At 35.8% G+C, this 27,695-nt stretch overlaps 3 protein-coding genes across 3 annotated transcripts; all 3 read left to right on the forward strand.

Annotated features, from left to right (window-relative positions):
- Window positions 1–1,268: 1,268 nt before the first annotated feature.
- LOC113761872 lies at window positions 1,269–5,773 on the forward strand. The gene is made up of 5 exons (XM_027305032.1): window positions 1,269–1,387; window positions 2,301–2,437; window positions 2,815–4,177; window positions 4,901–5,070; window positions 5,233–5,773. Exons 2-5 carry the CDS (start codon window positions 2,301–2,303, stop codon window positions 5,339–5,341), a joined length of 1,779 nt encoding a protein of 592 aa, XP_027160833.1. The 5' UTR covers window positions 1,269–1,387; the 3' UTR covers window positions 5,342–5,773.
- Window positions 5,774–18,103: 12,330 nt separating this feature from the next.
- LOC113762929 (non-symbiotic hemoglobin 2-like) lies at window positions 18,104–20,398 on the forward strand. Its single transcript, XM_027306571.1, has 4 exons — window positions 18,104–18,214; window positions 18,731–18,845; window positions 19,732–19,848; window positions 20,011–20,398. The coding sequence occupies exons 1-4, from the start codon at window positions 18,123–18,125 to the stop codon at window positions 20,170–20,172; spliced, it is 486 nt and encodes a 161-aa protein (XP_027162372.1). The 5' UTR covers window positions 18,104–18,122; the 3' UTR covers window positions 20,173–20,398.
- A 2,167-nt stretch (window positions 20,399–22,565) lies between these two features.
- Window positions 22,566–24,553, forward strand: LOC113761633 (non-symbiotic hemoglobin 2-like). The gene is made up of 4 exons (XM_027304704.1): window positions 22,566–22,721; window positions 23,169–23,283; window positions 23,876–23,992; window positions 24,187–24,553. Exons 1-4 carry the CDS (start codon window positions 22,627–22,629, stop codon window positions 24,346–24,348), a joined length of 489 nt encoding a protein of 162 aa, XP_027160505.1. The 5' UTR covers window positions 22,566–22,626; the 3' UTR covers window positions 24,349–24,553.
- Window positions 24,554–27,695: the final 3,142 nt, after the last annotated feature.

The following is a 27,695-nucleotide window of genomic DNA, read 5'->3' on the forward strand; positions in this document are numbered from 1 at the left end:
GCGATGTTCTTTCATACAATTTGACAGGATTATAGTAACTGGCACCTTATGTGCACAGTTAACTTATGACAATATCAAGGGATACTCTGTTCCTAGTTTCGTGTTCCTATTTCCTAGTACTTTGATGATTTTCAAGGCGAAACCAAAAGGCAAACCCAATAACATTTTAACGAACACATTCTAAAAGCCTTAAATGCAAATAGGATTGGAACACCAAGGTCTGGTTTTCTTACTGGTGTCAAATTTGTACATATTGGTCACATTTATTTGCCCAATTTCCCCTGTTTCAAATGGGTTTGGGCCACCTAAATTGTCAAGCTGATCCGTGTAACTCATTTGCATGCACTTGGACAAATAGCTCTTGAAATTTGCTTGAAATTTTCAGCGTTTTTTTCTCACAGAAAGTGTGACGTTTGCAATTTCAATTGCGCACTTCTAATTTCAATACCTGATTTGGGGAAATTTTGGAGCAATGTCAGTAGAGTGCCCGGTTTCACTGACTGCTTGATCGGAAACTTCTCTTAAAAACTAATCAATATCCATTAGATCGGTTTCACTTGGCCACTACAGCAAGGAAAAACCGGTTGATTTCTTTTTCTTTTTTTCCCCCCCAAAGGAGACTATTTATCATTTTAAAAAGATGTAGCAAATTTTATTCTCCTAAGATAGGCTTACGAGAAACGGAGTTGAAAGTGCACGGCGATTAATGGTCCATAAATTTTCAATTGAACCATTAATATATATGAGTATGTTTGGATATAATATTATTTGGGATAATTTTTGAATAAATATTATAACACCTTTTTAATGTGATGTATGTAAAATAAAAATTTTTATAAAAATATGTTTAACAAATAAATTATTGCAAATAATAAACTGTCCAAACAAACATAAGATAAAAAAAAATTGTAGTAGCAGCAAGATCCTGATTGATGTTTGAACACATTGCACTATACGAACTGATTGAGTAATCAGTTCACTAACCAAAACCTGCAAGCAAAAGATTTAGAAAACATCCAAAATCAAACACATAGAGACAAAAAAAAAAAAAATGGGAAGAAGAAGGATTCGACCAGGATAATATATATAGTCATTTCAACATTCAACGGACATTTTTTTTTCCTTTCCTTTCGTTTTATTTTTTGTCTTTTTCCTCGGTGACTCTTGAAATATTAATTTAACGTGTAGTAATAATTTAAAAATAATCCCCCCATGCCAGCCAGTACTAAAATCCTGCCCTCCCTCATCGTACGCCTAATTAGCCTCAATTGGGAATGTTGGGCTGAGCAGCAAAAACCGTGTAGGGTTTTCGGCTCCCACTCCAAACCCCTACTGTTCCCTGTTCACGCCTGGAAGACTCATCTTACTCATCTGCTTCTTCTTTCAGGTGACACCCATTTCTTGCATTTCTAGTTATCAAATCACTGACTTCTTTATGGACTTTAGCTTATCTTACCTTTTTTATCGGTTTTTTGTTGACAAAATGAACTGGTCGTTCATTCTCTGCTGTTTCCCATTTTGGTTTTCTTTTGAGGAGCAACACTGTATGCTGAAGTTCTTGTAATTTTCTTCTGAATCATTTGTTGTTTTCGTTTCAAATTGGGATGGGCTTGCAAAGTTGATGTCCCACTGCATTTCTTGGTTGCTGTAATGTGGAGGAATTAGTAACCCGAGTTATTTTGTTCTCTTTTTTCTATTTAGACATGAATGCTGGAATGCTAGTGGAAAATTTTCAATTCAGCTAATTTTTTTGGTCGGGCATTATGGGGGCCAGCCAATTTTCTTTTTTTTTTTTGGGGTTACAAAAAATTTGTCAAGTCTATATGCTTAATTGTTTTTTTCCTTTTGTGTTGGGGTTTGAGCAGAATGCTGGCAAAATATGATTAGTTTTGTGTCAAATCAGTTGACATTCTTCGAAAGAACCAAAGAGACACTCCCTTAGAATACTAATGAATCTTATTCTCTCTTAATGTATATGCATATAAGGAGGACGTCTGGAAAGTGATGAGATAAACTCTGCAGTTCATAGGTCTTTGAATGTGTGACATGACATATACATGCGGCTAAGAAACCTATCTTTTATGTTGCTTGTTTACCCCACGAAAGGCATCAACTGAAAATTATTCTAATCACCTGAAATTCATATCTGTGGTTGATGTGTAGACATACGTTGTACAGTCACTGACTTGCAACGATCCTAAACTATCGAAGAAGTAAGCAGTAGCACCCTGTTTTTGTATTGCCTTTTTTTTATGTTCTTGGAGCTCATAACCAAAATTTCACATAACCAAAATTTTCAGATGATGCATGCAATCAAAGGTGGATGGGTTGGGCAAACATTTGCCCTTGCTGCATATAGTGACTCTGGAGGGAGGAAGGCAAGGATTAGGCGTTCAAAGGAGGAGAGGAAGGCAATGGTTGAGTTTTTTATAAAGAAGTAACCTTTTCAAACTTGCTCTTTTTATAAAGAGAATTTGTATATTATTTACATTACAATGGTGATCTATTTTGTGCATGTGTCTGTGTATTTCTTTTTTAATCATCACTATTAAATTTTCACTTTTTGCATAAGGATGATTGTGTTAGCATGTAAACTTTTGTCATCTGGTCCTTGAGAGTAATATAGATTGTGCTTTACCCAAAATGAGAAATCTCTTTGTTTGTTGTTTAGGACTAGAATTCATCTATTTTAGTTTCCTTGACCATCCACATAAATAGGAAGAAGAACTTATTTCATTTAGTTTCTTAAATTGTTCCTTTTTTACTAAATATACTCGCTGACGTCTTCACATTTCTTGGGTCGATTTCTTGCAGATATCAGAACTCAAATAATGGAAATTTTCCATCTTTGAATCTTACACACAAGGAAGTTGGTGGTTCTTTTTACACAGTTCGGGAAATTGTTCGAGAAATTATTCAAGAAAACAAAGTATTAGGTCCAGCTAAGTTTTCAGAAGAGCAGAGCTACGATAATGTTTTGGAGCATTATCCATTAGGATCCATTTCCATTGAAGCTCAGAGAAGTTCATTACCATCAGATGAACTGAAAAGTGTACTCCATATTTCATCCAAACAAAGACAGGGTACCGGTGAAGAACTTGTTGCAAATTCTAATGGACTATTCTTTGGGTATGAGCATCAAAATCTAGATAGTGATCAAGTAGTTAATGGTGTAATTGAGACAATTAAAGATGACATGGGATCAGATGGACCAAAAAGCGTAGCTCATACTTCATCCAAACAAAGTCTGGATAGTGGTGAAGAACTTGTTGCAAACTCTAGTGGACAATCCTTTGTGTCTGAGCATCAGAAACTACACAATGATCAAGTAGTTAATGGTGCAGTTGAGACAATTAAAGATGATTTGGGATCTGATGAATGCAGTTTAATTGAAGCTGCAATCCATACTCATGAAGGCACAAGTGATGAAATCCTTGAAAATTTGAGTGGGCAGTTGACAGGACCTGATTGTCAGGAGTTTGACAGCAAACCAATTGGCAATGTTAGTGAGCCAACTGACGAGGATGAAGAATCTAATGAACCAGTTATACGTAGTCCTGTGTGTATACCTAATCCCAGAGTTATTCAAGAACATCACCAGGAAAGTAGGGGAGAACAAGTTGTACATTCTACTAGAGATTTTCCTGGAGATGTCCATCTGAAAGCAGACACGGAAGATGTCAATGGGATTAGTCAGGCAATTGGAGAAACTGAATATGAACAACCAGTATTGGCAGTGGCTGTAGGAGAAGATAGCCTGGATGTCAACAAAGGTGGTACTAAAACAGTTGAGTCATCAAATGCTGGTATGACTCGTGGGCAAGCTGACATAGTAGTTGAAAAATTTCCACTTCATCCCATTGCTAGGAAATTTGATGACTTGGAAGGAAGATTAGAAGAACAAAGTCAAGGAACTAGAACTCTGGAGGTAAACAAAATTGAACAGGACAGAGTACAAGTTACAGAGCACTCTTGTAGCGTTGTGCAGGTGGAAGCTGGTGCAGACCTTGCTGTTTCAAAAAGCAAGAGTGAGCTGGTGGGTAAAACTGCCAGCCTAAATGATGGGAATCCACCATTGGAAATGTCGAATTGCTCTGCAACCAAAAAAGTTCCTGTATTTGACATGAGCAATGCTGCAGAAGTCGGAGCAAAGGTCTCTTCCCCCACTGAAGCAAAGGTATTTTACTTATGATGTATTTAATATATCTTTTGCACATGGCTTGGAATGTATGTTTTTGCATCCCTAACTTTGTGCTTATTAAAGGGCTTAAATCTTGTAGCTGTGAATAAGATGTAGAGGGACTTTGGGCTATGTGACATCTATGTGCCAATGAAAGTGGTTATTTCCAGTTCCTAGTCCTGATTGGTTGGGAGGCCTTGTAATGGAAGTATATATACGGTCATGTTTGAAAATCAGATGAGTGGAGATGCAAGTGAAACTTACACTTTGGTACTGTAACACTACGAGGTTAAAAGTGTAATGACACTCAGATCCCGGATGAACTTTTCTGATTGCATTATGGTGAACCTGGGTACTTATGATGAGTCTTGCAGCCTGGAGCTATCTTGATCTTGCAATTTGGTAGAACCTCCATTTGTGGTTGTCTTGTTAATTATTCTTCAGCTGTCGCAACGTGGATATTAATGAACTTGTTAGTACTAGTTTATTAAGTCTAATGAAGGTAATTTAAAATTTGGTTGTAACTAAAAATTTATTATGTTCTGAAGATGAAAGGTCACAATTTGGTGGGGTTTCATTAAAGGTGCAGCAGGTATGGTGGCCTATACATACAAAAATTGGAAGGTGGCTACTTGTGTTTGGCTATCACATACTGTAGCTGTTGCACATTTTATTCTTTTCCTATTGGGTGGTGCTAATTTCTCTGACGTTATTTTACAGCCTGCGAATGTTCCAACGGGTACCAATGAGAAACATGGTGACATAAATGCTGGTGTTTCTCATGAACAGTCCATTCCAGATGAAACCATTGGAATAGAAGACAAACTAAAGATCGAAGGTGATAGCAGCTCCAAGGAGGGAAGCAATCCTACATTAAACAGAATTAACCTGTAAGTATCTTTTGTAGCATCTCCTAGGCCCTTTTGCATACAGTTCAAGATGTCACTCTTTATCATTTCAGAGTGAATCAGTTTCAACATTCCCCAGTCCCCGGACTGCCCCACCTATGTACTGTTCATTTACCCTCACCCAATTGAGTTTCCCCTTTGCAGTGAAACATGGGAAAGGACATCAGAGCTGCCCGTTGAATCTGAAGTAAATCCAGTTTTTGCATTCTTCAAGGCGCTTGTTACTGCTTTTGTGAGATTTTTGAATGGATGAGAGTTTACGGGGTGTTATAATGTAGCTTTTGAGAGTATCTGCAGGGTGTTAAGCTTAGTGTTTGCAGCTTATGGGAAACTTTAATTCCATGATATTATGATATCTGGTAACGTACTTAATGTATATGGTGGTTGCTGCGGTCAATTACATGATGCTTGTATCCCTGAAACCTAGGTAGAAGAGGAGACCTTGCTAGATGGATGTCATTAAGGAGCTGGTCCATCATTTCAGCCTCTTGATGACCTCCCCTCATCTGCACCATTAAAGTTGGATGGAACAAGTGTAAGCATGGTGTGGATAAATCTACATTTGCTTCCTAATAAAAAGTAAAATAGCTTGAAGTAGTTGTATGATCTCCTTGTATCCTAAGAAATATCGACAGCATAAATAAATTGTCCATTAAGTTGTGATAAATCCCAATTTTCCATGGGAGACACTGTTAGCAGAAAAGGACATAGTACTGTTTAATAAAGAGCAACCCTACTCATTCCACAACAGAAAATGGTCACGGCAACAGATGAGTGGTTGCTGTTTATTATATTTAGAAGAAAAAAGAAGAAGAAGAAGAAAAATCCCTTTCCATCCCCTGCTCCACTGGAAAAGTGACGCAGCAGTATTCCAGGAACAGAATTCAGTCCACCACATTTCATACGATCACGGATGGCTGATAAGGTCTTGTTCTTAGTTCTTTCTTGTAGACGCTTTCCAACTGTTAACGCAAGACTAAAGCTTGACCATTCTGGGATCTTTTGCTTTATAAATACGTTGCTTGCATCACATGGATATGTTAGTCCACCTAAAAGTAAGGCATTCCCAGTCTAGAAGGGATTCATTATTACATCTTCCTTTTTGCAAGGGTGAGATTCTCGAACTGAGGTCTACTTTTCGTTTTCGTTCGCCATCAAAGCATCATTAGGTTTGGTCCATAGACTACTCATTGAGGTTGTCAATTAAGAGTCCAAACCGGGCAATCGATTCCAGCTCTGCTAACGTGATTTTCAGCGTTTTGTTTGGCATGGTGTCATGATTTTGCTGCCATCAAATCAAAGTTGTAACAAAACGAACAATATATTGGTTCCAATCAGGATTTCAAGGTGACAAAGCACCAAAAAAGTACATAAATGGCTTTAGACTTTAGTTTAGTACAATGCTCACATTGCTGGAATACAGCCAATTGGGAGCAAGCAAGAGATGCCCACATATTGATTAAGCTTCCCTGGCTTTTGCAACAGAATCTCAAGTACTAAATATGTTTTGTTCCATGCGTTAAAAAAATCAAAGGTTCACAAATATACATCTCTGCACACATGAATAATGGCAGGATTTCTCTGTTCAAATATCATTTCTATAAGAACATAAGAAACGATTAATAATACTCTATATTTTGCTATAAGAAGCAAAATATTGTGGGGCGGTTGGAAACCTGGTCAAAGGATAATTGGACTCGCCCAACTGCCTTTAGCGAGTCAGTAACATATATAGTTTACTGTAATGTAAGATTGTGCCGACCTGTTTTGATGTTTGTTTGAGGGTCGGTTTGTGATTGGTTCTAAAGATTGTGTGACAAAAGGCAAAGGATATTAAAAAGAAAGAGAGAAAGGTCTGAAGCAATCTCGAAGCAAGGAATAAAGTGGAAAATATAAACTAAGAAAAAAAAAATCCAATAATCTGTAATTCATCAAGACTCAAGAGCAAGACTAAATTAAAACCTCCACAAACTAAAAAAAAATATAAGAACAACGGCAAAACTATCTTACTATATTAATTTTCTTCAAACTATTGAAATACTAGAATTCAATGCATTGTACACAAATAAATTTAACAAAGCTATATAGTAGTAACAATTTCCTAGTTGGAGTATATGGTAGGATTGGCAGACTCCTTGCGGCTTCTATGACTAAAAACAAATTCTTGAAATGATATAAAAAAAAAAAACAAAATTCGAGGAAGATTCAAAAAGTTGCACAGGATCATTATTGCATGGGATGGCAACATGCAATGATAGTGGGGTGGCATGGAATTCCCCCAAGCAATTATTAGTTATTAAGAACACTTCACACATAAGGCCAATATCCCTTAAGCAGGGGTAGGGGGGACAAGGAGGGTGTCCAAAAACACGTAATGATGATCCGTCTTCATTCCTATCTAATCAGCATGCAATTGGATATGAATCTCAGGTCAAATGGCCTAATAATACAAATCAGATGACGGTGTCAAGGATTCGGAGAAATGAAATTGTTGCCCGTATAGAGCGGTCAGAGAAATTACGCCATCATTTTCTAGGATTTTTTTTTTTTTTTGGGTATCTTTGTACTATGTATCAATAAACAAGGACGTCCTAATTATACGTAATGAAGTTGGGGTAATGCATGGTGAAAACCAAGCAAAATAGAAAGGCTGAGGGGACAGTTCACATGGAAAGATTCATTCATGAGGTGGAGATCATGGAGAGGGTATTTGGTAAACCCGACCAAAACATATATTATTCAAAGCTCAATTTCTTTGTTCTTTTATTTGTATAATAATAATAATAATAATGAGGGAGAGAGAGATATGGCAGATAGGGCGTATTGAAGGCTCTACGATGGAATCCTATGCTAGTTTATAAATTAGAGTGAAAGAGACAGAAATGAGTACAAAAATTGCCAACGAAGGTCTTAGGCTAAATGCATTGTACTACAATTATAGTTGACTGCGAGCCAAGCTGGTCGTGAGTAGTTCGGTCAATTGCTGTAGTTCGGTCAATTGCTCGGCTTGAATTTGGGTTGATTAAGTTTGAGTCCTAACTTGAACTATTCGATTGGAAAGCAAGTCGAATTTCGAGCCCAGATATATGCTACTTGAGCTCGACAAGTTACTTGTCGAGTGCTTTTTAATTTAAACAATATATATATTTTTAAATACAAAATTATCACTAAGGGTTTATGCTTTCAGATAATTTACAAGCTGATTTGCATACTTAATAAAACTCTTGAATGGCAAAAAAGTAATAGAATTTGAAGTAAACACAATATAATTTCATTCGCCAAGTTTTGAACTTAAAGGCTAAAAAATGAGGTCTGATTGAGTTTCTATACTTGAAAGCATCATCGAGTACTGGAACTTGATATGGCTCGATCTTGACTCAACCCATATCGAGTCGAGTTTGAGTTTTATACTCTCTATTCTCAAACTCGAGCCAAGTAGGGTACTAATAGTGTTTGAGTTAAGCTGAGTATAGAACTACTCGAGCTTGACTCAACTTGTACACACCTATTACTACAAATTTTCGCTTGAAATTTTGTCAAGTAGAGATCAAAATGAAATATTAAAAAATACTAAGCACTTATGGCAATTTGCATCATGTGAGACGATTCCAAATATGCCATCATACTAAAAACGGAATTGATTTAAGAAATATGGATCTTTATGGACGGAAAAAAGAGTAAGTGTATTTAGTGTTATCCGTAGATAAGGCGTTACTCATAGGTCAAAAAAGACACCGACTCAAGTTTATCAGCTTTTTTTTAGTTTTATTTTTTTCCTTTTTGGGGGAAAATGTTTCTAGTTAGCCTCAAGTGCCACATTCTTGCCCCGAAGAGGAGAAGGAATAGAAAGAAATGGAAGTAAAATATCCAGGGCTCTGGTATATAATATCTCATGGTTGCATTTTAGCTTTTCATACATCCAACAAACATATATTAGCATCTTACAGACACAACTATTCAAGTTTGGGATCATCAGCGAACTTTTACATTTACAAGACACCGACGAAGATTCGTGTAAACATGGAGAGGAAGACAAAATTTGGTCGAGTTCTTAGGAACAAACAATATCTCCTCAACATCTTTAATCTTGAATATCCTGCCAGATAATTTTTAATGAGATGCTTCTTAAGTTCACTGGGAATAAGAAAATCTAATGGAATTATTTACTGCAGTCAGGCTTTCTTAGAGCGCATGTAGTAGTGGTGGTGTCCATGCAGGTTGCTCTCACCTTTTTGAGCAATTCTTTGTCGGACAAACTCCATATTGCACCTTCGAATTCGTATGATTTTTTCACTTTACATTCTAAACTTCAAATTTAAATACTTTGCACATTAAATTCTTAATTTTAAACACTTTACATTCTAAACTATTAATTTTGTTCTATTTAAATCTAGTCAACGACAACTTCAGCAAAATTAACGACATGTACGACTTAACAAATTAATGATAATATGCTGAAAGTTGTTAAAAGGTAGCAAGGTATCATAGCAAAAATAAAACAGTATATTGGCATTAATTTGTACGATCTTTTATCTCATTGATTTTGCTAGTAATATTAGTAATTGAAACTATATAAATCAATAATAATGTGCTAAAATGGTAAAAAAAGCTAAGAGATCGCACTGAATGATACATTGTTATTGATTTTCACTACACCCCTTTACCTCATACATTTTGCAAGCAACATAATCATTGATTATATTTAAACACGACAAACTTGAGAGTTTAGGGTGCAAAGTGTCCAAAATTAAAATTTTGGAGTGCAAAGTGAAAAGGTGGTATAAGTTTGGGAGTGTAAAGTGAAGTTAGTCCTTCTTTCTTAACTTAACGTAAGTTATAAGCTTGGATTCACATGCCAATTCCAAAAAAGTTGAAACCATGAATTTCAGATCCAAGATTGATCAGCGTCCTTTCCTTCCTTGCATTGTCAAGTATCTAAGTCCTGCGATGCACAATGTACAATGTGGGCTATTTAATTAATGAGTTGCAGCTTGTCATTTTCTAGTACTCATCATGCAAATTGGTAAATGTATCTCACCCTCTTCACCGTTTACAACCCAAGTTTACCTTAAAAAAAGAAGAAAAAAAAATTGGTACTGCAATGGAGAACATATATATTATCTAGGCAGCATGGAAACAAACTTGTCCCAGTAGTACTTTTAAGCAATTAAATTCCTTCTACTTTCATGAGCCTCTGGTACAGTTACAGGACATGTCATTATAAAAACTGATCAAAATAGTAGTGACGATCCAGATGACAAAAATCTCACGAGTAAATGCCTCTAACATGCATTCACAATCTTGACTGCAGAACCGCAGGAACATCTCCTCTTCATCCTTTTTGTACTTCTTAAAAACTAAAATGAAACGAAGAAAAGAAAAGAATAGAGAGATTTGGAGGAGGTAAAAAACAATTGCCAATGAAGAAAAGATGAAAAAGGTTTGTGAGTAAAGATGGAGAAGACAGGTAGTTACATCTGGAGCCGAGTGACGACAGCCTGAGATGGACATGTTAGAAAAGTTGTTCTACTACTGTAGTCTGTGCTGCCACCAACCTATCTATCTTAATCTAGTTTTTGTGAGAATAAAAAGAATGCCCCTACGACCTTTTCTCTACTCAATTACCTTCCAATGCACGCCTCTCTTCCAAACTCTTCTTTTTCAACCCGTATATATTCCCTGCCCATTCCTACACTTCTATCTCTTACAATTTCCTGTTTACAGGTTTCCACCTCCTTATCAGCTTTCCCTCCAGTTCCTCGACCAACCCTCCACCCACCAGAAAAAACCAAAAGAACGGACAAAAAACCCATGTCTACGGATCTAGAATTACGCCAAGAATTGGTGGAAATCCGATTACCAGCTCTAAACATCAAGGTTTCACAGTCTTCAGATAGTACGGATGATGGCGGTGCTGTAATTCAGTCACAAGAAAGCACCACCGGCACGGGCAGCTGCATCAATGAAGAAGAAGAGTGCCATACGCCAAAATCGCCTCAGCATATGATCCCAGAAATTCTTAGCTGCCCACCTGCCCCAAAGAAGCCTACGAGGCCTGCTTCCTCCTCATGCAAGAGAAAATTATCTGAATTTTTCGAGTTTGTGGGACGGGAAGAGATTGAGTCTTTTTTCAGGCAGCTTGACGGGCCGAATTCTACAACTGGTGTCATCAAAAAGAGGTGTCTTGTATAAAATTTATTCCACATTCAGAAATTTTCTAAGGCCGCCCCATTTTCTTACATTGCCTTGTTAATTGGAATCAATTGACAAAGCCACAGCAAAGCGAATTACGATCAATTGTGTATGTACTACACCTTTTTATATGTTAAAGAAAATTTATTATTTGATTCAAAATTCTTGTTATTACTACAACTATTATTGTCTTCTTTTCATTTCTTTTTGTGTAAGTTGGATGTGAACTGAAGGCTGACATGATTGAGAATTTACTCAAATTAATTTGAGTAATTAACTTGCACTACCTTCTTCCTCTCTCTTTCTTCTTTTTTTGTTTATTGAAATAAATTTGGTTGGGAAGGTTGGTTCACTTGGTTTTAAACATGGATGACGATAGTTAATTAAGGCTGCTAAAGCATAGATTAGTGATGAGTTTTGTGAGGGAGATGAGTGGTTGGTTGGTTGGTTTTGTCCGAAGGAAGGAAGATGTGAATAATAGATGGAATCAATCCACCAAATAATCAATGAATGAAATACAGCTACGACTAATTCAGTTGGTGCAAGTTTTTTCTTGAGAAAGATTTGAATTAGGTTTGATGATGCAGCGTGATCATGTTTGACGTTATCGTTGAGTGACAGACACGGTTTTGGGATTGACATCCTTTGATTATCATTTTTTTGGGCATTCCTCATCTCTGTATTGCCAATCCAGAAAGAGATAGAGAATTTGACAGGTATTTGTCCTTTTTTTTGCTTTTGTCCTTATTAATGCAAACAAAATTCGGCACTGTAATATGTTATATATAGCGTATTCCATGCTTCTGCCTGCTTTGGATTGCCATTTTTAGAGCAAAATTTTTACATTTTTTGTGAATATTTTTTCTCCCTCACACACATCACATCCTTAAAAAAAAATTTTAAGAAATTTTTCCCAAAAACTTTCGAGGACTAAAACTTGTCGTCCCGCACCCCCTCCCTCTTTTGTCGTTATTCGTTGAGCAATTTGTTTTTTTTTTTTTTTCAAGTGTAAACGGGTGGACTCGGGGCTTAAAGACGAAATCTCTCACTTCCATTCCCTTCTCCCTTACCATCCAATCCATCCATTTTCTCGTTGAGTAATTTGCTAAAATAACATACAAATACAAATACATGATCGCTTGCTTTTGTGTCCAAGAAAAACATAAACCACTAGTTTTTTTTGGAGGTTTTATAGAAAATATATTGTAATGATTTGATATATAAATAAGATAAAAAAGTGATTGAAAAATGTATTTATGAAAATATAAAAAAAAAAAATTTTTGAGAGAAACGGCAATCCAAGCTCAGCAATGAAACTGGTACAACAAGAATAAAAAAAATGCGAGGATAATAGTGCTAGGATGGGTTGAATAAGTGGGATAACTGGCTTTAATTACGCCACATAGGAAGTGTACGAGTTCACATGCCGGCCTACAACTTTTGTTGCTATTTCAATTATTTTCAATGTAGGGCTGGCAGTCTTCGTTAACAAACTTGGAATTCATTTATAAAAGGACGAAAAAAAAAGGGGGAAAAAGATAGTCTTACATTGACTTCTAATTTTTTGAATTTCAGAAGCGTTTCCACGGAATCAAACCGATTTTGAAGGCTATTCTTTGAAAGAGCAATCTTATTAGTTAGCAGTTGAATTTGTTAAGCAGATTGATAACCATACACCTGGCCATTTGAATTTGATTCAGACTCCATCTATACAATAAGAGAGAAAAAAAATGCCTATCCAGACGTGACTATTCTTCTAAGTTGTTGTGGTTGCATCAGCATTCAATAATATTCAGATTATAACGATGGTCCTTACTAACAGGTGCTCGTTGGGTACTCATTAACACATTTAAAATTCACTTAACTTATAATTTATATACGCATACTAATAATTATTAACTTTCCTTATATTTATATACTTTTTCTATTTAATCTTATCCACTCTCTTTTATATTTACTCACTTTTTCTAGTCAATCTTACACTTTTAAAAATATATTTTAACGAGTACTCAATAGTCATCCGTTAGACAGACACTTTAATTATATTACCTTTTAATTTGACACCTTTTATAAGAGAAATGACCTAGAGTTAAAAAGGACCCGATTAACAATTCGATTGTATTTTTTTTATTATTATCTTTCATCCCTTTCCCATCCTTAAATTGTGAGGACTCAAATCCTAAACATGACAGGAGGAGAGTTCTTCCCTGATCACCGACCAACCCCAGTGATTTAATAATTTGAATGTACTATAAGATTACTGTGTGTTAGAAGGTGAAAACGAAGGAGTAACTGACAAAAATTGCAAGATTATAGCGCAATATACTTCAAAAAATATGTTCATGCAGCGAGCCAATATCCCCTGACAGACAGGACAGTTAATATGATCTCGATCTGGCTAATAACAATAATAATAATTCTGGGCCATATCAATATGTCTCTACTCTCTCCTCTGCTGTTCGATATGCCCCCGTGAGATACTAACGCCAGATCCAGAATATTAAATCACATAAAACAAAACGGAGCAAAGTAAAAACTAGAATTCACTTTCTGTACTCCGTTGAAGGAATATCTTAACCCTCAGTTACCTGTTGCACTTTAAATTTTTCCCCTCTTTCTACATACTCTGTATTTGTATTTAACCAAATTCAAACTGACAAAAGGCTGTATGTGGACAATGTCGTATTAATCACGCCACTTTTGATGGATACGTATATATATATATATATAATTAAAGCTTTGAGTAAGCTTCAATCTTACGTGTCCTTTCCTGCGGATATTAGCAAGAAGAAAAAGTTGGATTACGTACAATTAAAGACATGATTTAGACAGATTACGTATTTGAGTCAAGACCAGATCAGAAGCACAAAAGTAAAGAAGAAGCCGGCAGGCGCTTTTATGGTAGAGCTTAAACCATAAGTTACTTTTCCGTCTCTTAATTTTGACGGAATAATTAAAGAGGCAGCAGCAGCAGCCCACCACCAGCGGCAACTCGCAGACAGAGAGGTATAAAGATGGCGAAATTAATATCCATTAATTGATGAATTAATTATATAGTTCATGGATACAACATTCACGTGGTCAGGAATATTAGAGTTCATTAAAGGGGACACATGCATATGTGTACAAAAAGTGATAACGGCGGCAGAAATTCTTGAAAATCATTTATTCCCCTGTATGTGTGCTGTATATTCAGCTTGATTATAAACTTTTTTTCGTGTTACAGTTTGGATCCTCAGAATACCATGCATCACAATTATACATCTATATATATAGATATGAATATCTTATTTAGCTGAGCAACACAATGTAATTGACATCAAAAGCTATATTTTGAAGAGCAGCGTGTCGGTTGCAGATGAAACGTCTTACCGACTAGATTATATGTTTCGTTGTTGTCGATTGCAGATGAAACATCTTACCGACTAGATTATATGTTTCCTTGTTATTAGATAGTATTCATCCAGTATAATTTTTTCTTATATGAGACGTAAAGAGGACGCATTGCTAGTTGGAGCCTTTTAGCTCTGGCATCAACAAGATCCTTAAAACCTACCAAACGGTAGGTGTATGTTTGGTAGGTTTAAACAAAAAAGTTATAACGATGGTTTTGATCTGATTCCATCTGATTGATCAATCATGTGAAACTAATTTTTCATTTTTATTGCTAGTCGGTGGCCATGTGACCGAGACATGTTTATCGTGCATTTTTCTAATCAAACATTTCAAGAAATTCATGATCTTGTCGAAGAATATTCGCAAATTACTGAAATAGGAGTTTTAGCTAGGATCAAAGAACATCTGTAAAGTTGCTAAAGCAAGTGTAAAGAAACCACATTGATCTAAACTAAAGCAAATGCAAATCAGGTTATATATATATATGTATATATATGGACAACAAACATAAAAAGAAAACCCCAGGATGTGTATAAAATTTACTGAGTACATATTTACTTCTAATTACCCAACTAGAAAATTATTCAAAAACCTCTTCCAAAGCAAACAAAAAGAGATGCAAAACTACGGGACATATTTCAATTATAGAAGTCCAAAAGTTGCCCCTCTATCTTTGCAAGTGTCAAATCCGAACGCAAGCGACACAAATTACGCATTGGATAAAACACAGATTAACCGTCTATCACAGGAATTGAAGTATTTCCTCCTTGTGGGCCGAAAGGGAAAAAAACAACTGCAGACATAGAACTGGAAAAAGTGAAAGCTAAGATCTGATAAAAGTGAAGAAAAAGTGGAGTTAAAACCCTGGATTTTGTAGTTAAATACTATCATAACTGATCCCTTTTGCCTACTGAGGTAAGACAAGTGTGTTCCCCATAAAAGTGTCTCCTTGCACTACAAGAATGTTCAATACAAGTACCAATCACCGGTGGAAATGAGAATCTCTCATTTTTGCCAAAATACGAGGTGTGGAAGTTTCTTGGTGTTTAATAGTACTTGGAATTTGGGACTACAGCATTCTACGGGATTTGTGATGCTGGACTTGGGAACCACAAAATTAAGAGTTCTTAATACAGATTATGAATTAAAAATTGCCATTTGAAGGTCGTGCAATTACCTAATGCAGTCATGGGTCTACACTTTTTCTCCACAACTACATTACAAGTTTGTCTATTTGACATCAATAATACGTAGCATTTCTGATTTAATACATGTTGCCGGAGGAAGCTAAGACGAAGCTGCAGTGCGGTACCCAAACAAGAAGATTGTCTTGTCAGGAAGTACCACGGGTAAACGGAAATGGTGATTTCCCACAAATTGCCAGCGATTAGAACTTGTTTACCTCTTAACTTTGATTAAAATGGTGAATATTCAGGATCATCCATGAGGTGAGCCTCCTCTCTTCTAACTTTTATCCCCTCCCCCCCCCCCCCCCCCCAAAACCCCCCAAAAAAAAAGTGAAGAAATGAGAACAGGCTATATAAAGGTAAGAGCAACTTGTTTACCATTTAAAATTACTGTATGTCGTAGGAAAAAAAAATCATCTATTTGTCATACTTGGAGCCCGTACCAATGTTTGTAGTAAAGGTGCTAGGACAATAAGTAAATCATGGATTATTTAATGAGCAAGATTATTTGGATGGCCATCAAACTTTTGGAATCATCGAATTTTAACCATTGAACTATTAAATATCTGATTTTGGCCACTAAACTATTTAAAGTTTAAATTTCGGGTCATTCCATTAGATTTAATTGTTAAACATGACAAATTTGAGTGTTTGTATGATTCATGAGACAAAAGAAATGGGCATATTTAATGATTAAATTTGACGGAATAACCCGAAAGACAGTTCAGTGGCCAAAACTGGACGATTTCAAAAAATTCAGTGGCCAAAACTCTACGATTCCAAAAGTTCAGTGACCATCGAATAATTTGCTCATTATTTAATTTCTCTGTAGTGGATTCACTTAACCTTTGTGAAGTGTTCATTGTTGGCAATTTGGCATGAAAATTGATTAACGATAACCTACAAGTTTCTCATCAACCTTCGGTTATAATGACATGTGAATTAGGTATCCTCTTGTATATGAACCAATTGCTTTTTTGTTTTTGGGTCAACAATATATGAACCGATTACAAACAACATACATTTAACATAATGCATTGAAAGTTTGAAACTACATTACCGGAGGGTTACTGGAAGTTTGACAACAATCTGTTCTTGTGAGTTTTAACATCTATGAATTTTTTATTTCCAGTTTCGACATAGTTTTTTTTTTTTCTTTTTTAAATTCAAGAAAGACTCTTAAGTTTTACAAACGGAGGAAACAAGGACTTGAAAAATCAGCCAAAGACTTCACCGTTGCCTTAGCAAATGTGCTAGTTTCCCTTCATCCTAAGTTGGGAATCGGAATCAATTTCGACCGCCTACGCGATTGTGTTAGTACAAGAATTATTATTGGACTGCTTTCTGGGTCACATTTGTCTGTTGGTCTTGGGCCTAGGATCATTTGCAATGATGTCTATTCAGCTTGGTTTCTCCAAACCCAACTAGTTTATGTTTCACATTTTACTTACATTTACATTTGAGTCTGGGGCTTTACAAGCAGCCTGGTTTTCGTTAAAGAGCTGAGGAATACCAAAGATTCAGTTCGTTGAGATTTCCAGTGTTTCAATATGGGCCAATTTTGCCACAATTTCGGCTGTTAACAGCCCAAATTTTCTTTTCAAGTCAATAAAAAAATTGACTTCTGTGTATGTGAAAAAGTTCCGTTCAGTAACTCTTATTTAACAGGTATTGTGAATAATCTATAACTTGTCTGTTTTCGAAGCTTGTCTTAAGTTTCAGCCAAGAATCAATCACACTTTGTATGTATAATTTGAAAAAAAAAATTGAAAAGAGGAAGAGTATATCATGTTCATGTGTTGTTTTCACTGCAATAATTTAGATAGTTAGATATGTCATTCACACGTGCAAATCTCATTGAGTGTCAATTTCTTCTTCCATTTTATGTCAATTAATTTGTAGTAATATTGAGTTATAATTTTCACCATTTATGGGTTGATCAGAATTGCGATTTATTTGTATTATAAAAAAATATATGTCATTCGCCCTTATTTAATACATCCCTCGGCCCGGCCTATACGTCTTGGCTTTGCAACTTTTCAAATGAGGGGCCATTAGCATCCGGTAGACGCAGCTCGATCATTGGCGGGTGTCAACTGTCAATTACCACATAGCATTGATTTTGGGGCTAAACCACCACACAATCCAAAGACCAAAGTCTAAATTTGCATCTTGTCGCCCAAGCAAGAAGGCAATATAAAGCGAGGGAGGGAGGGCTAGCTACTTGACAATCACCTCAAGAAATTAAGGAGCAAAAAAATGTTGAGTGAGAAGCAAGAAGCTCTGGTGAAGGAGTCATGGGAGCTGCTGAAACAAGATATTCCCCTACACAGTTTTCGTTTGTTTACATCGTGAGTATTTTTTTTTTTTTTTTTTTGTCGACATGATAAATTGTATATTACAACTGCTGCTACTCTACACTAGAGAAAGGGGAACCTAAAGAGATTAAGGCGGGTGCCTACGCACCTGCTGGCAAAACATTTTCAGGAAAGTCTGAATATTAGAATACAGGCCAAGGGATTTAATTCCTTGACCTATACCCAAATAGAGTTTTTAAAATTCTCTTGGTGATCAATTACTCTAGGAATAGTTGTTTACATCGTGAGTATGCGCCACCGATATTTTGCTTTTCATCAACTTTTTTACTGTCTTCAATATATATATATATATATGGTGAGACTATCATCCTTTTTAGCATCATTGCATAACACTACCTAAATCATTATTTTTATGGTGATGGTAGCTGAATGTTTCTTTGATTCATGAATATTGTTTCTCTTCCTCCCTTGATTATTAGTAGTATTTTTTTTGGGGGGGGGGGCTATGTTGACGGTTTATATTTTATGGGTATATAATATATGGTTAAGGATCCTGGAGAAAGCACCAGGGGCAAAGGACTTGTTCTCATTTCTAAGGGACACGGATGAAATTCCACAGAACAATCCCAAGCTCAGGGCACATGCTGCCAAAGTTTTCAGGCTGGTATGTTGGCGTGCTTCATTTCATGTTTTCATAATTGTAATTCTTGTACACTTTGAGAAATGGCTATATTTGTGTATATATTAAGCTTTTCTCGTCTCTCTCTCTCCGTAGCTATATATAAACGACTCATGTTCATCAACTTGCGTGTATAGTATATACTGCCATAAATAATCTAGAATGGAAGTATCTGCATGGTATTTAATATTAGTTGTTGCAGTTCTACTTGTTAGTCACGCCATTTGGTCCAAACGCAAGGTCGTTTTTAACCTAAAAATTGAACATATTAGGTGGCTTCAATCTTCCTTGATTTATTCTTTTATACTTCATCATTTTCTAATGCCCAACACTATTAATTAACATTTGTGAGTGTGAAATTTTTATTTAATTTGTCCCTAGACAAATTTTTATCACCAACTCTCCCTAATTATTGACTATACTATTTCTCCAGTTTTTCTTTTGATGGTCATCAACAAAGAATTGCCTAACTGTTGATCCAAATCTGACAAGAAACCCCCGATTACACCCTGACAGTGTAATCTCAGGCATCTATCTATCAACATCGAAATTCAAAAGAAAGGCATCAAGCAATGATTAAACGGACATGTTACACATTGATCTACAAAATTTTAAAGTATGCCAATCTTGAAGAGAGATTAGAAAACCAGAAAAGCAAAACGTACTAATCAAATCACTCATTGGTTTAGTTTAAGAGAGCATAACTAGAAGAAATGGGTGAAGATTTCCATTTTTGAAGCACTTGCAATGGCTGGAAGCTAGGTCTCAACTTCCTTCCTTTAGATTGTCATTAATGTTCATTACAAGGATGTATTTATCTCTAGCAAGTAGTTTAACGAAATCTGACGAGGTTAATTGTATACGACATTAGACTTGCGAATCAGTGGTGCAGCTGCGTGAGAAGGGCGGAGTTCTGATTGGCGATGCTACTCTCAAGTGGCTGGGATCGGTTCATCTCCAGAATGGAGTCCTTGCGCCCCATTTCGAGGTACTACCTACTAGGCCTAGTTCTGAAGCTGTCTGCAGTCCCGTTCTTGTATCTCTTCATAAATTTTCAAGAAGTTTACACTAATTAATCTACATGCTTATGTATAATAAAGTTTTATTCCTTAATTTATTAAATTTTGATTTCTGCATGAGACGTACGTAGATGGTAAAAGAAGCACTGCTGAAAACGATCGAAGAGGGCGTGGGAGAAAAATGGAGCGAGGAAATGGAGAATGCATGGGGCGAGGCCTATGATCACTTGGCAGCAGCGATTATAGGTGAGATGCAAGCAGAGGCTGCTGCTTCATCAAAGCCCGTTCCTTAACATCGACAACGTATAATCTACAAAGGATGTCTTTAGTGAAAGCCTCATTTGTGATTCCCGGGAGAGGCTTCTGGATAGTCCTTAATGCGTTGTAAGAATAAATGATAGCAATAAGAATAGAGCATTTACCAGTGATGAATAATAGCACACGGAATCTTCAGTGTCACTTTTTCAGTGATAATTTAGTGTCACTCCTATATTTATATCAAGTATCCTATTTATTTAATTTGTCATGTGTTATTTATTTAAATTTCTTCTACCATCACGTGATATGTGGGATTGACACTGGATTTGACACCGAGTAGTGGCACAGAGGATCTCAACTGGAATAATAGAAGCGAGAAGTGGTCCAAAATAATCATGGAGTGTATCGACTAAATTTTACTACATCATGAAGAAAAAATTGCAGACTGGACCACATCTCATTGTCATGACTGAGTGTTCCACAATCTACATGATACTAATATATTTGTAAAAACGATCCGAAGGAACCCGGTTGGATTTCTGCACCGGCTGAATTGAACTGCTTATTAAAAATGGTTTGAGGTCTGATTAATTCTCTGCTACTTCAAATCTTCGTTGTCTCATTCTCTTCAACTAGGCAACAAGAAAAAAAAAATCGACATTTAATTTGTTTTTCTCTCCTTCTACCTGTACAAATACAATTGTGGATTGGATATGCATCACACGTCCAGCTAGCTGACCGGTCAGCTTTGCCCCATAAGAAAATTAACTGAGGATTATTTAATTTTTCTGTATAATGGATTTACATTTTTATTTTTTTAGTATGAAGTCAATCAGAAGAGGATGAGTTCAATCCAATAGGCCATCTCCTTTATGAAATGGTACGTGTCTTGGCCGGAAAATTGAGTCAAGATAATAATAATAATGTATTTTATTATGCTACTATTATTATATCGTCCAACATTTCGTTGTATGACAAGAGCACTGGGATCCCATTAAAATTAAGCTTTTGCATCTGAAGAAGAGACGTACGTGTCGTCGTGTGATGCATTGAGACTATCAATCACCACAAGGTTATTAGGTGTTTGACAGCAACCCATTCTTGGGAAATTTACTTTAATCGACAAGATCAATTTCAACGGTCAAAAATTGTTGTGTGGACTCCTTGTGGGTGAAAAAGCAATCAAGCTACTCACTAATGGAATCGAATTCGACTCAATAAGAGTTTATTCGAATTTGATCTTTCAACTAATTATGTCATAATTGAACAATATTTTGTGTTTTGTATACTTTTAAACTTGGTTTGAATTTGAATTGATTGATATAAAATTAGAATTTACAAGTAAAAAATTCGAGCTACTTGAACTTGACATCATTTAATTTCAACTCTGTAAATAAACAAATCAAATTTGAATACCAAAAAAAAAAAACTAAGTTTGAACACAATTTTAAACTTATTAAAATAATCAAATAAATTTTAAACATTAAAATATTCTATTTAATTGTGCTCATTATCACTCCCATGTCTCCTTGCTTTGATCCGCTTTGTCTGTTGGGCTTGGCCCTAAACTTCATATAAATGTACGTCGAAACCCAAACGATTTATGCTTTGTGTTTTAGTTGTTACTTTCAAGTCTGGGCTTCTACAAGCAGGCTGATTACATAATGGAGATAGCCTTAAGGAAAAGTTGAAATTTCTAATATTGTCTGAACATGGGCCAATGGTCTCCCAGAGTTTCGGCTATTTATTTATTAACTTTTTTTTTTTGTCTTTGTTATAAAGAATTGACTTCTTCTGTAATTAAAAAAGCAACTGATCTCTTGAGTAACCCTATCCAAAAAGGGAAACAGTATACTACGTGATAATAGGGAGTGTGTTTGCATTGAAGATTATTTGGAATAATTTTTTTGAAAAAATGTTATAGTTGTATTTTATATGATGTGATATATGTGAGATAAAAATGTAATTGATTTGATAAAAAATAATTAAAAACATATTTATAATGCAATCAAATAATTATAAGAACCTATCCAAGCACACCAAAGTAATGATTTCCAAGCTTGCTTTAACTTTTAGCTAACAAATCTAAGTACACTGTGTACGCATATGTAACCAAAAAAAAAGGGGAAAATATAGTAAAGTAAATCTTATACACATTGACATTGTATATACTATCACGATTGGATACATGACACATATGCAAAATTTAATTTTCAAATTCAAATTCAAATTATGTGTCATATATTCAAAAATGAAAATATATACACTGTCAAACAACGACGGCTGGATCTTTTGCAGGTGTGTACCACATATGATCTGGCCAACAAATGATGCCAACATCAAGCTTCCGGAAACCATCCAAAAGTCTCTTGCCCATTGCACCTCGTATATCCGTGTGAATATGATACCTTATCTCTCAAAACCCAATATAAAGCGAGGGAGGGGCTATTATACAGTCTGCTCAAAAAAGTTCAGGGAGAGGAGCAAAAATGGCGTTGACTGAGAAGCAAGAAGCTCTGGTGAAGGAGTCCTGGGAGCTGATGAAACAAGATATTCCTCGACATGGTTTTCGTTTATTTGCATTGTAAGTATGCACCGAGAGTTTTCGTCCAATTTCTGGAGTGCATTCTTTTAATTTTAATTTTTTTTGGTAGCAAGAAAGTAGTGGGATTTACGAAGTGGGGACGGAGATGAAAGGCATTTGAACTTAAAATCTCTAATTCTTGACCTCTCAACTTGTATAACTAATAGACCAAAATCTCCTCCACGGAATTTCTAGTTTGCATTATTGTAACTTTGTTTCAGTGTATATGTACCTAATGCAGAAGATGTTGCTTGTACCCAGTAAGAAAATGGTTTTAACAAGTTTGTGTTCTTCCATATATAATACTACCTAAACCACTATTTTAGGATCATCATAGCTGGATTATTAATTTCTCAGATTCATCAATATAGTTTCTCTTCCTCCCTTGCCTAATTTGCTTAATTTCTTTTCTTTTTTTTTTTTTGGGTTACGGGCTATATGATCAAGGATCCTCGAGATAGCACCAGGGGCGAAGGACTTGTTCTCATTTCTAAGGGACACAGATGAAATTCCAGAGAACAATCCCAAGCTCAAGGCACACGCTGCCAGAGTTTTCAAGCTGGTATGTTGGCTTAATTCAATTTGTGCTTTCATTTTCGTAATTAATTTTTGCCCACCAGCCGAAATGGCTGAATAGGTTCAAAATTCAAATGACAAACTATTTATCAAAAGAGACTTTCATTACCTCGTTATGTATGGATATGCTACATATAATTCCCCTGTTCCTTCTGATGGGTAATAACCAAAAATGATTGAACGGTTGATTGAAGCTGACTAGAATCCACCAACCACACTCTCATAATTTAATTTCAGGCATCTATCTATTGATTTCGAAATTCGAAAGAGAAGCATCGAGCAATGATTAACACGGGCACGTACAAGTTTAACGGGTTATCATTCTTGGAGAGATTAGAAAAACAGGAGAAATAGGTAATAAACTATACCGTTTATAGTTTAGTCTACAAGTGCAGAACAAAAGTTAAAGATAAACATTTCAATTGAAGACCGCTTGCAATGGTTGGAGGGTGGATCTCAAGTTCCCTGCAAATTGATCATGCATATATAGCTGTAAATGTCCATTACAGTAATGATTATCTATCTCTATCAATTAGTCAACTAGAAATATGACAAGGTTGAATTATATACAACATTAGACTTGCGAATCAGCAGTGCAGCTGCGCGAGAAGGGTGAAGTGGTGGTTGCCGATACTACTCTCAAGTGGTTGGGATCTGTTCACCTCCGGAAAGGAGTTCTTCAACCCCATTTTGAGGTAATGGTTCTAAAGCTGGCTGTACTATTTTAATCTCCAGAACTTCAAGAAGTGTCCAGCATTAACATTAGTATGTGCGTGATTATGACATTCCAACCTTAGTCATAAATAAGTAAGAGTCTTCAATTTATTCAAATTTCATCACGAAGCAACTGATGAAGAGATTTAACGTGTGAAGTTTACGTGAGACATAGGTCGTGAAAGAAGCATTGCTGAAAACGATCGAAGAGGGCGTGGGAGAAAAATGGAGCGAGGAAATGAAGAATGCATGGGGAGAAGCCTATGATCACTTGGCAGCAGCAATTATGGGTGAGATGCAGGTTGAGGCTGCTGCTTCATCAAAGCCCATTGCATAACTGCCAAAGCAAAATCTACTGCAAGAATCCGTGTGAAGCTTCATCTGTGTATGGTAACTCCTATGCGTAGGCGCGGCTTCTGTGACAGTGCTCATTGCTCAATAAACGCATGCATGCGTTATTGTAAAAATTGGCATGTCGATTTAATATATATATATACATATATCAAAATGGAAAGACTACTGGTAGAGGTTTGGCCATTATATACATTAGAGTCTACATTTGTTCGATTCTTAAAATTTGTACGAAGGTGAAACAAATAAAACTAACATAATTTTTATGCCACTGCAAAAGAAAGAACTAAAAAGCACTACAACAAGGAAAATTTCCAAAATCAACTCCATTTATTTGAACTTGTTTTTTGTAAACATGTTTTTACATAATTTAGAAAACATGTTTTACTGTCACTCTTTAACGCACAGAATCATGACCATTAGCTGATTAATTAATTAATTGGTGACATCGACAGGATGTTGCATTGCAAGCTCTTCCAGCTAAGTCATTTCTTCTTCTTCTTTTTTTTAATTATACGAGCCGTGTCACTTCAAAATTTAAAAATTCATACAATCAAAATTCACCAACACAATATCATTTCCGTAATGGACATGTTTTATTAATTGGCTGCCAAGTGCCAAGTTGTGGCCAAGCCAAGAAATGAATTGACACCTATAATGGTAAACTCAATCAGTCTTGAACATTAGTCTAAAAGAACTTTAGTTGGTCATTTTGTTAAAGAAAAAAGAAGATAAATTTCCGGTTTTCAGATGATAAGAAATAAAAAAAATATGAAACGCAAAAGTTTCGGGGTTTCGATTAGCCACTACAATCAAAGATGCATACACGGTCAAACTTTTCAAAAAGTTTTGTCACCCACTTCTATTAACTAAATAGGGTCCGTTGAGTAAGCATAATTTACAAAAAAAATATTATTCAACTCACATCATAAACATAATTTTCAAACACCTTTTTAGCAGATATATATTAAATTACAAAAATATTACAGTGTTATTCGAAACAATTTTTTCAAATAATCTCCTATCCAATCTACCATCATTTTCATCGGCATCTCGTCACTTTATTATTATTATCCAATCATGTATCGTTATAAGTTACTTAAAAGTGATTAAAACTAGTCCTTTAGTGCGTGCAATAGAATTGATTGGAGAAAAAGAAGCATAATATGCAAGTCAGGAGTTATCCAGCTAGTACCTTATATTAACGAATCTCTCAAACTAATGTGTGACGAATAACTTCTATTCATGAATTTAACAATCTTTCCTTTTATGAGTAACTCCTCAATCTAAATTCACAGACTCTTCCTTGAACCACCTTAATTAAAGATTCAAGAGTGTCTCTTTTACAACTCATGGATTCCCTTTCTTCAATATCTCTAAAAGAATTATGGACCTCTGTTAAACTCTTGGCTTCTTGACATAGCCCTCATGACCCCTGCCAGACTTTTGGTACTTTTTAGTCCAACACTAAAAAACATGGAACAATTTATTGGTCCATCATTGCCAAAAAAAAGCTACTTGCCAAAGAGTAGTTTAAGCTCATAACCAAAAGTTCTAATTATCACTTGTGAGGAAAAAACCTAAAAGAGCAAATAAAAGAGGTTCAATATATAAATCAGGCAATCACACTTGACTCAAAAGATTAAACTAGTTATTACGTTCTAATTCCTTAGCAAGGTTTTGAAACCTAAATCGTTTATTGAACTTGAAAAGCTATTAGGTTAAGGGTTACTAGTTCAACAGTTGAGTTAACCGTTATCCAACTATTATCAATCTGTGATATCATAAATAAATAAATAATTAATAATTAATATAGTAGTGTTAAGTTATTAGGACAAGGGTTACTGGTTCCAATGGTTGAGCTAATCGTTATCAAGCAAGAATCAATTCGTGATATCATAAATAAATAAATAATGCAATTACTCCCTCTGTCCCAATAAATTTAACGCACTTTGGAGACTGTGTTTTTTTTTTTTTTTTATCAACAGTTACCTAATCTTGTTTGGTTTCCTTTCATATCCCTATTCGTAGCTAGTTTATGGTGAAAGAATGAATGCAACTATGAACCCTTAATTGCTTTGGTAAAATTAATAACCATTTGAAGTGTATGGAGTTTCACTCTCCAAATTTATCATAGTTTCGTGCAAAGGATGCTATGCTATTGGAGCAATTTTGATAAAGATGAGATGTATCTTTTGAAACTCACAATAATTGTTAAAACCGCTTCAGAGTGAACAAATTTATTGATCCATTTTTAGTAAGAAACATAATTTTGGTACGGATAAAAAGGAAAATATCATATTTTCAATCACGCGTCGGGCCCGGGCCGCAGAGGATTAGTCGGATCTCGTAAGGATTGACCCGGACACCCCTGTGTCGACAAAAAAAAAAAAAAAAAAATCACGCGAAGGACTAATATACTATCTATATCTTATCTGCAACATCTATTTCCTCAGAAGGGCTGGCGGGGCCAATTGAATGCCATTTAATGGAAACAGAAAGTCTACTGGCGTTAAGAGGCTAACGTTCCGTCAACTTTGATGTTCGGACCCTTAGCGCATGTGCAGGTAATTATGTTATGGACCAGAAACCAGAGAAGCCAGAACTAATGCGGAAATCAGAAGGAACAAGCTTGAATGAATAAAATCAGTTAATGAAGAATCAATGAATTAGTGAACGAATGAACTTCAACTTTCATTAATTGAATCTGGAAAACCAATTACAAGAACAGAAATAATGGATTTAGCCAAGAAGGGGAAAGATTGAAGGAATTGAAAAAGAAAAGAGAGGGAAATTGGCAGAGCCAATTTCTGTTTACAAACAATGGAAATAATATGACAAAAATCTGTCTAACTCTCGGATTCTTCAGCCTTTTATGGCACTTCCAGACTAACTAACTTCTAAACTAGCTAATCAGGTGAGGCCACGTGGAAGTTCTGGAATCATCAGCTCCACTTGTGCCAAACAGAAGCATAATTCTGTTATAACAGATAGAAGGCGTGATTTGTAAGTCACGTCTTACTTCCTCAAGTTGCGTGGCTGCGCCTTTCACACAAACTGGAACACGCCTCTCTCCTTCTTCCAGCTGGAACACGCCTTTCCTGTATTCTAGATCACGACTTCTGTATTTTTCCTCATACTCCATGACAGAGCCTCCCCCTTTAAGAATCTTGTCCTCAAGATTGGAAATGAGGGAATTGCCTCCTAATTTCGTCTGCAAATTCCCATGTTGCCTCTGCTGGATCTGTTCCCCACCAATGTACCAGCCATTGAACAGCAGCTGCATTCTTCCTCTTGACTGTTCTTCGTTCTAGCACTGCAACTGGTTCGATC

The sequence above is a fragment of the Coffea eugenioides genome, chromosome 2, assembly GCF_003713205.1.
Source record: "Coffea eugenioides isolate CCC68of chromosome 2, Ceug_1.0, whole genome shotgun sequence".
Lineage (NCBI taxonomy): Eukaryota > Viridiplantae > Streptophyta > Magnoliopsida > Gentianales > Rubiaceae > Coffea > Coffea eugenioides.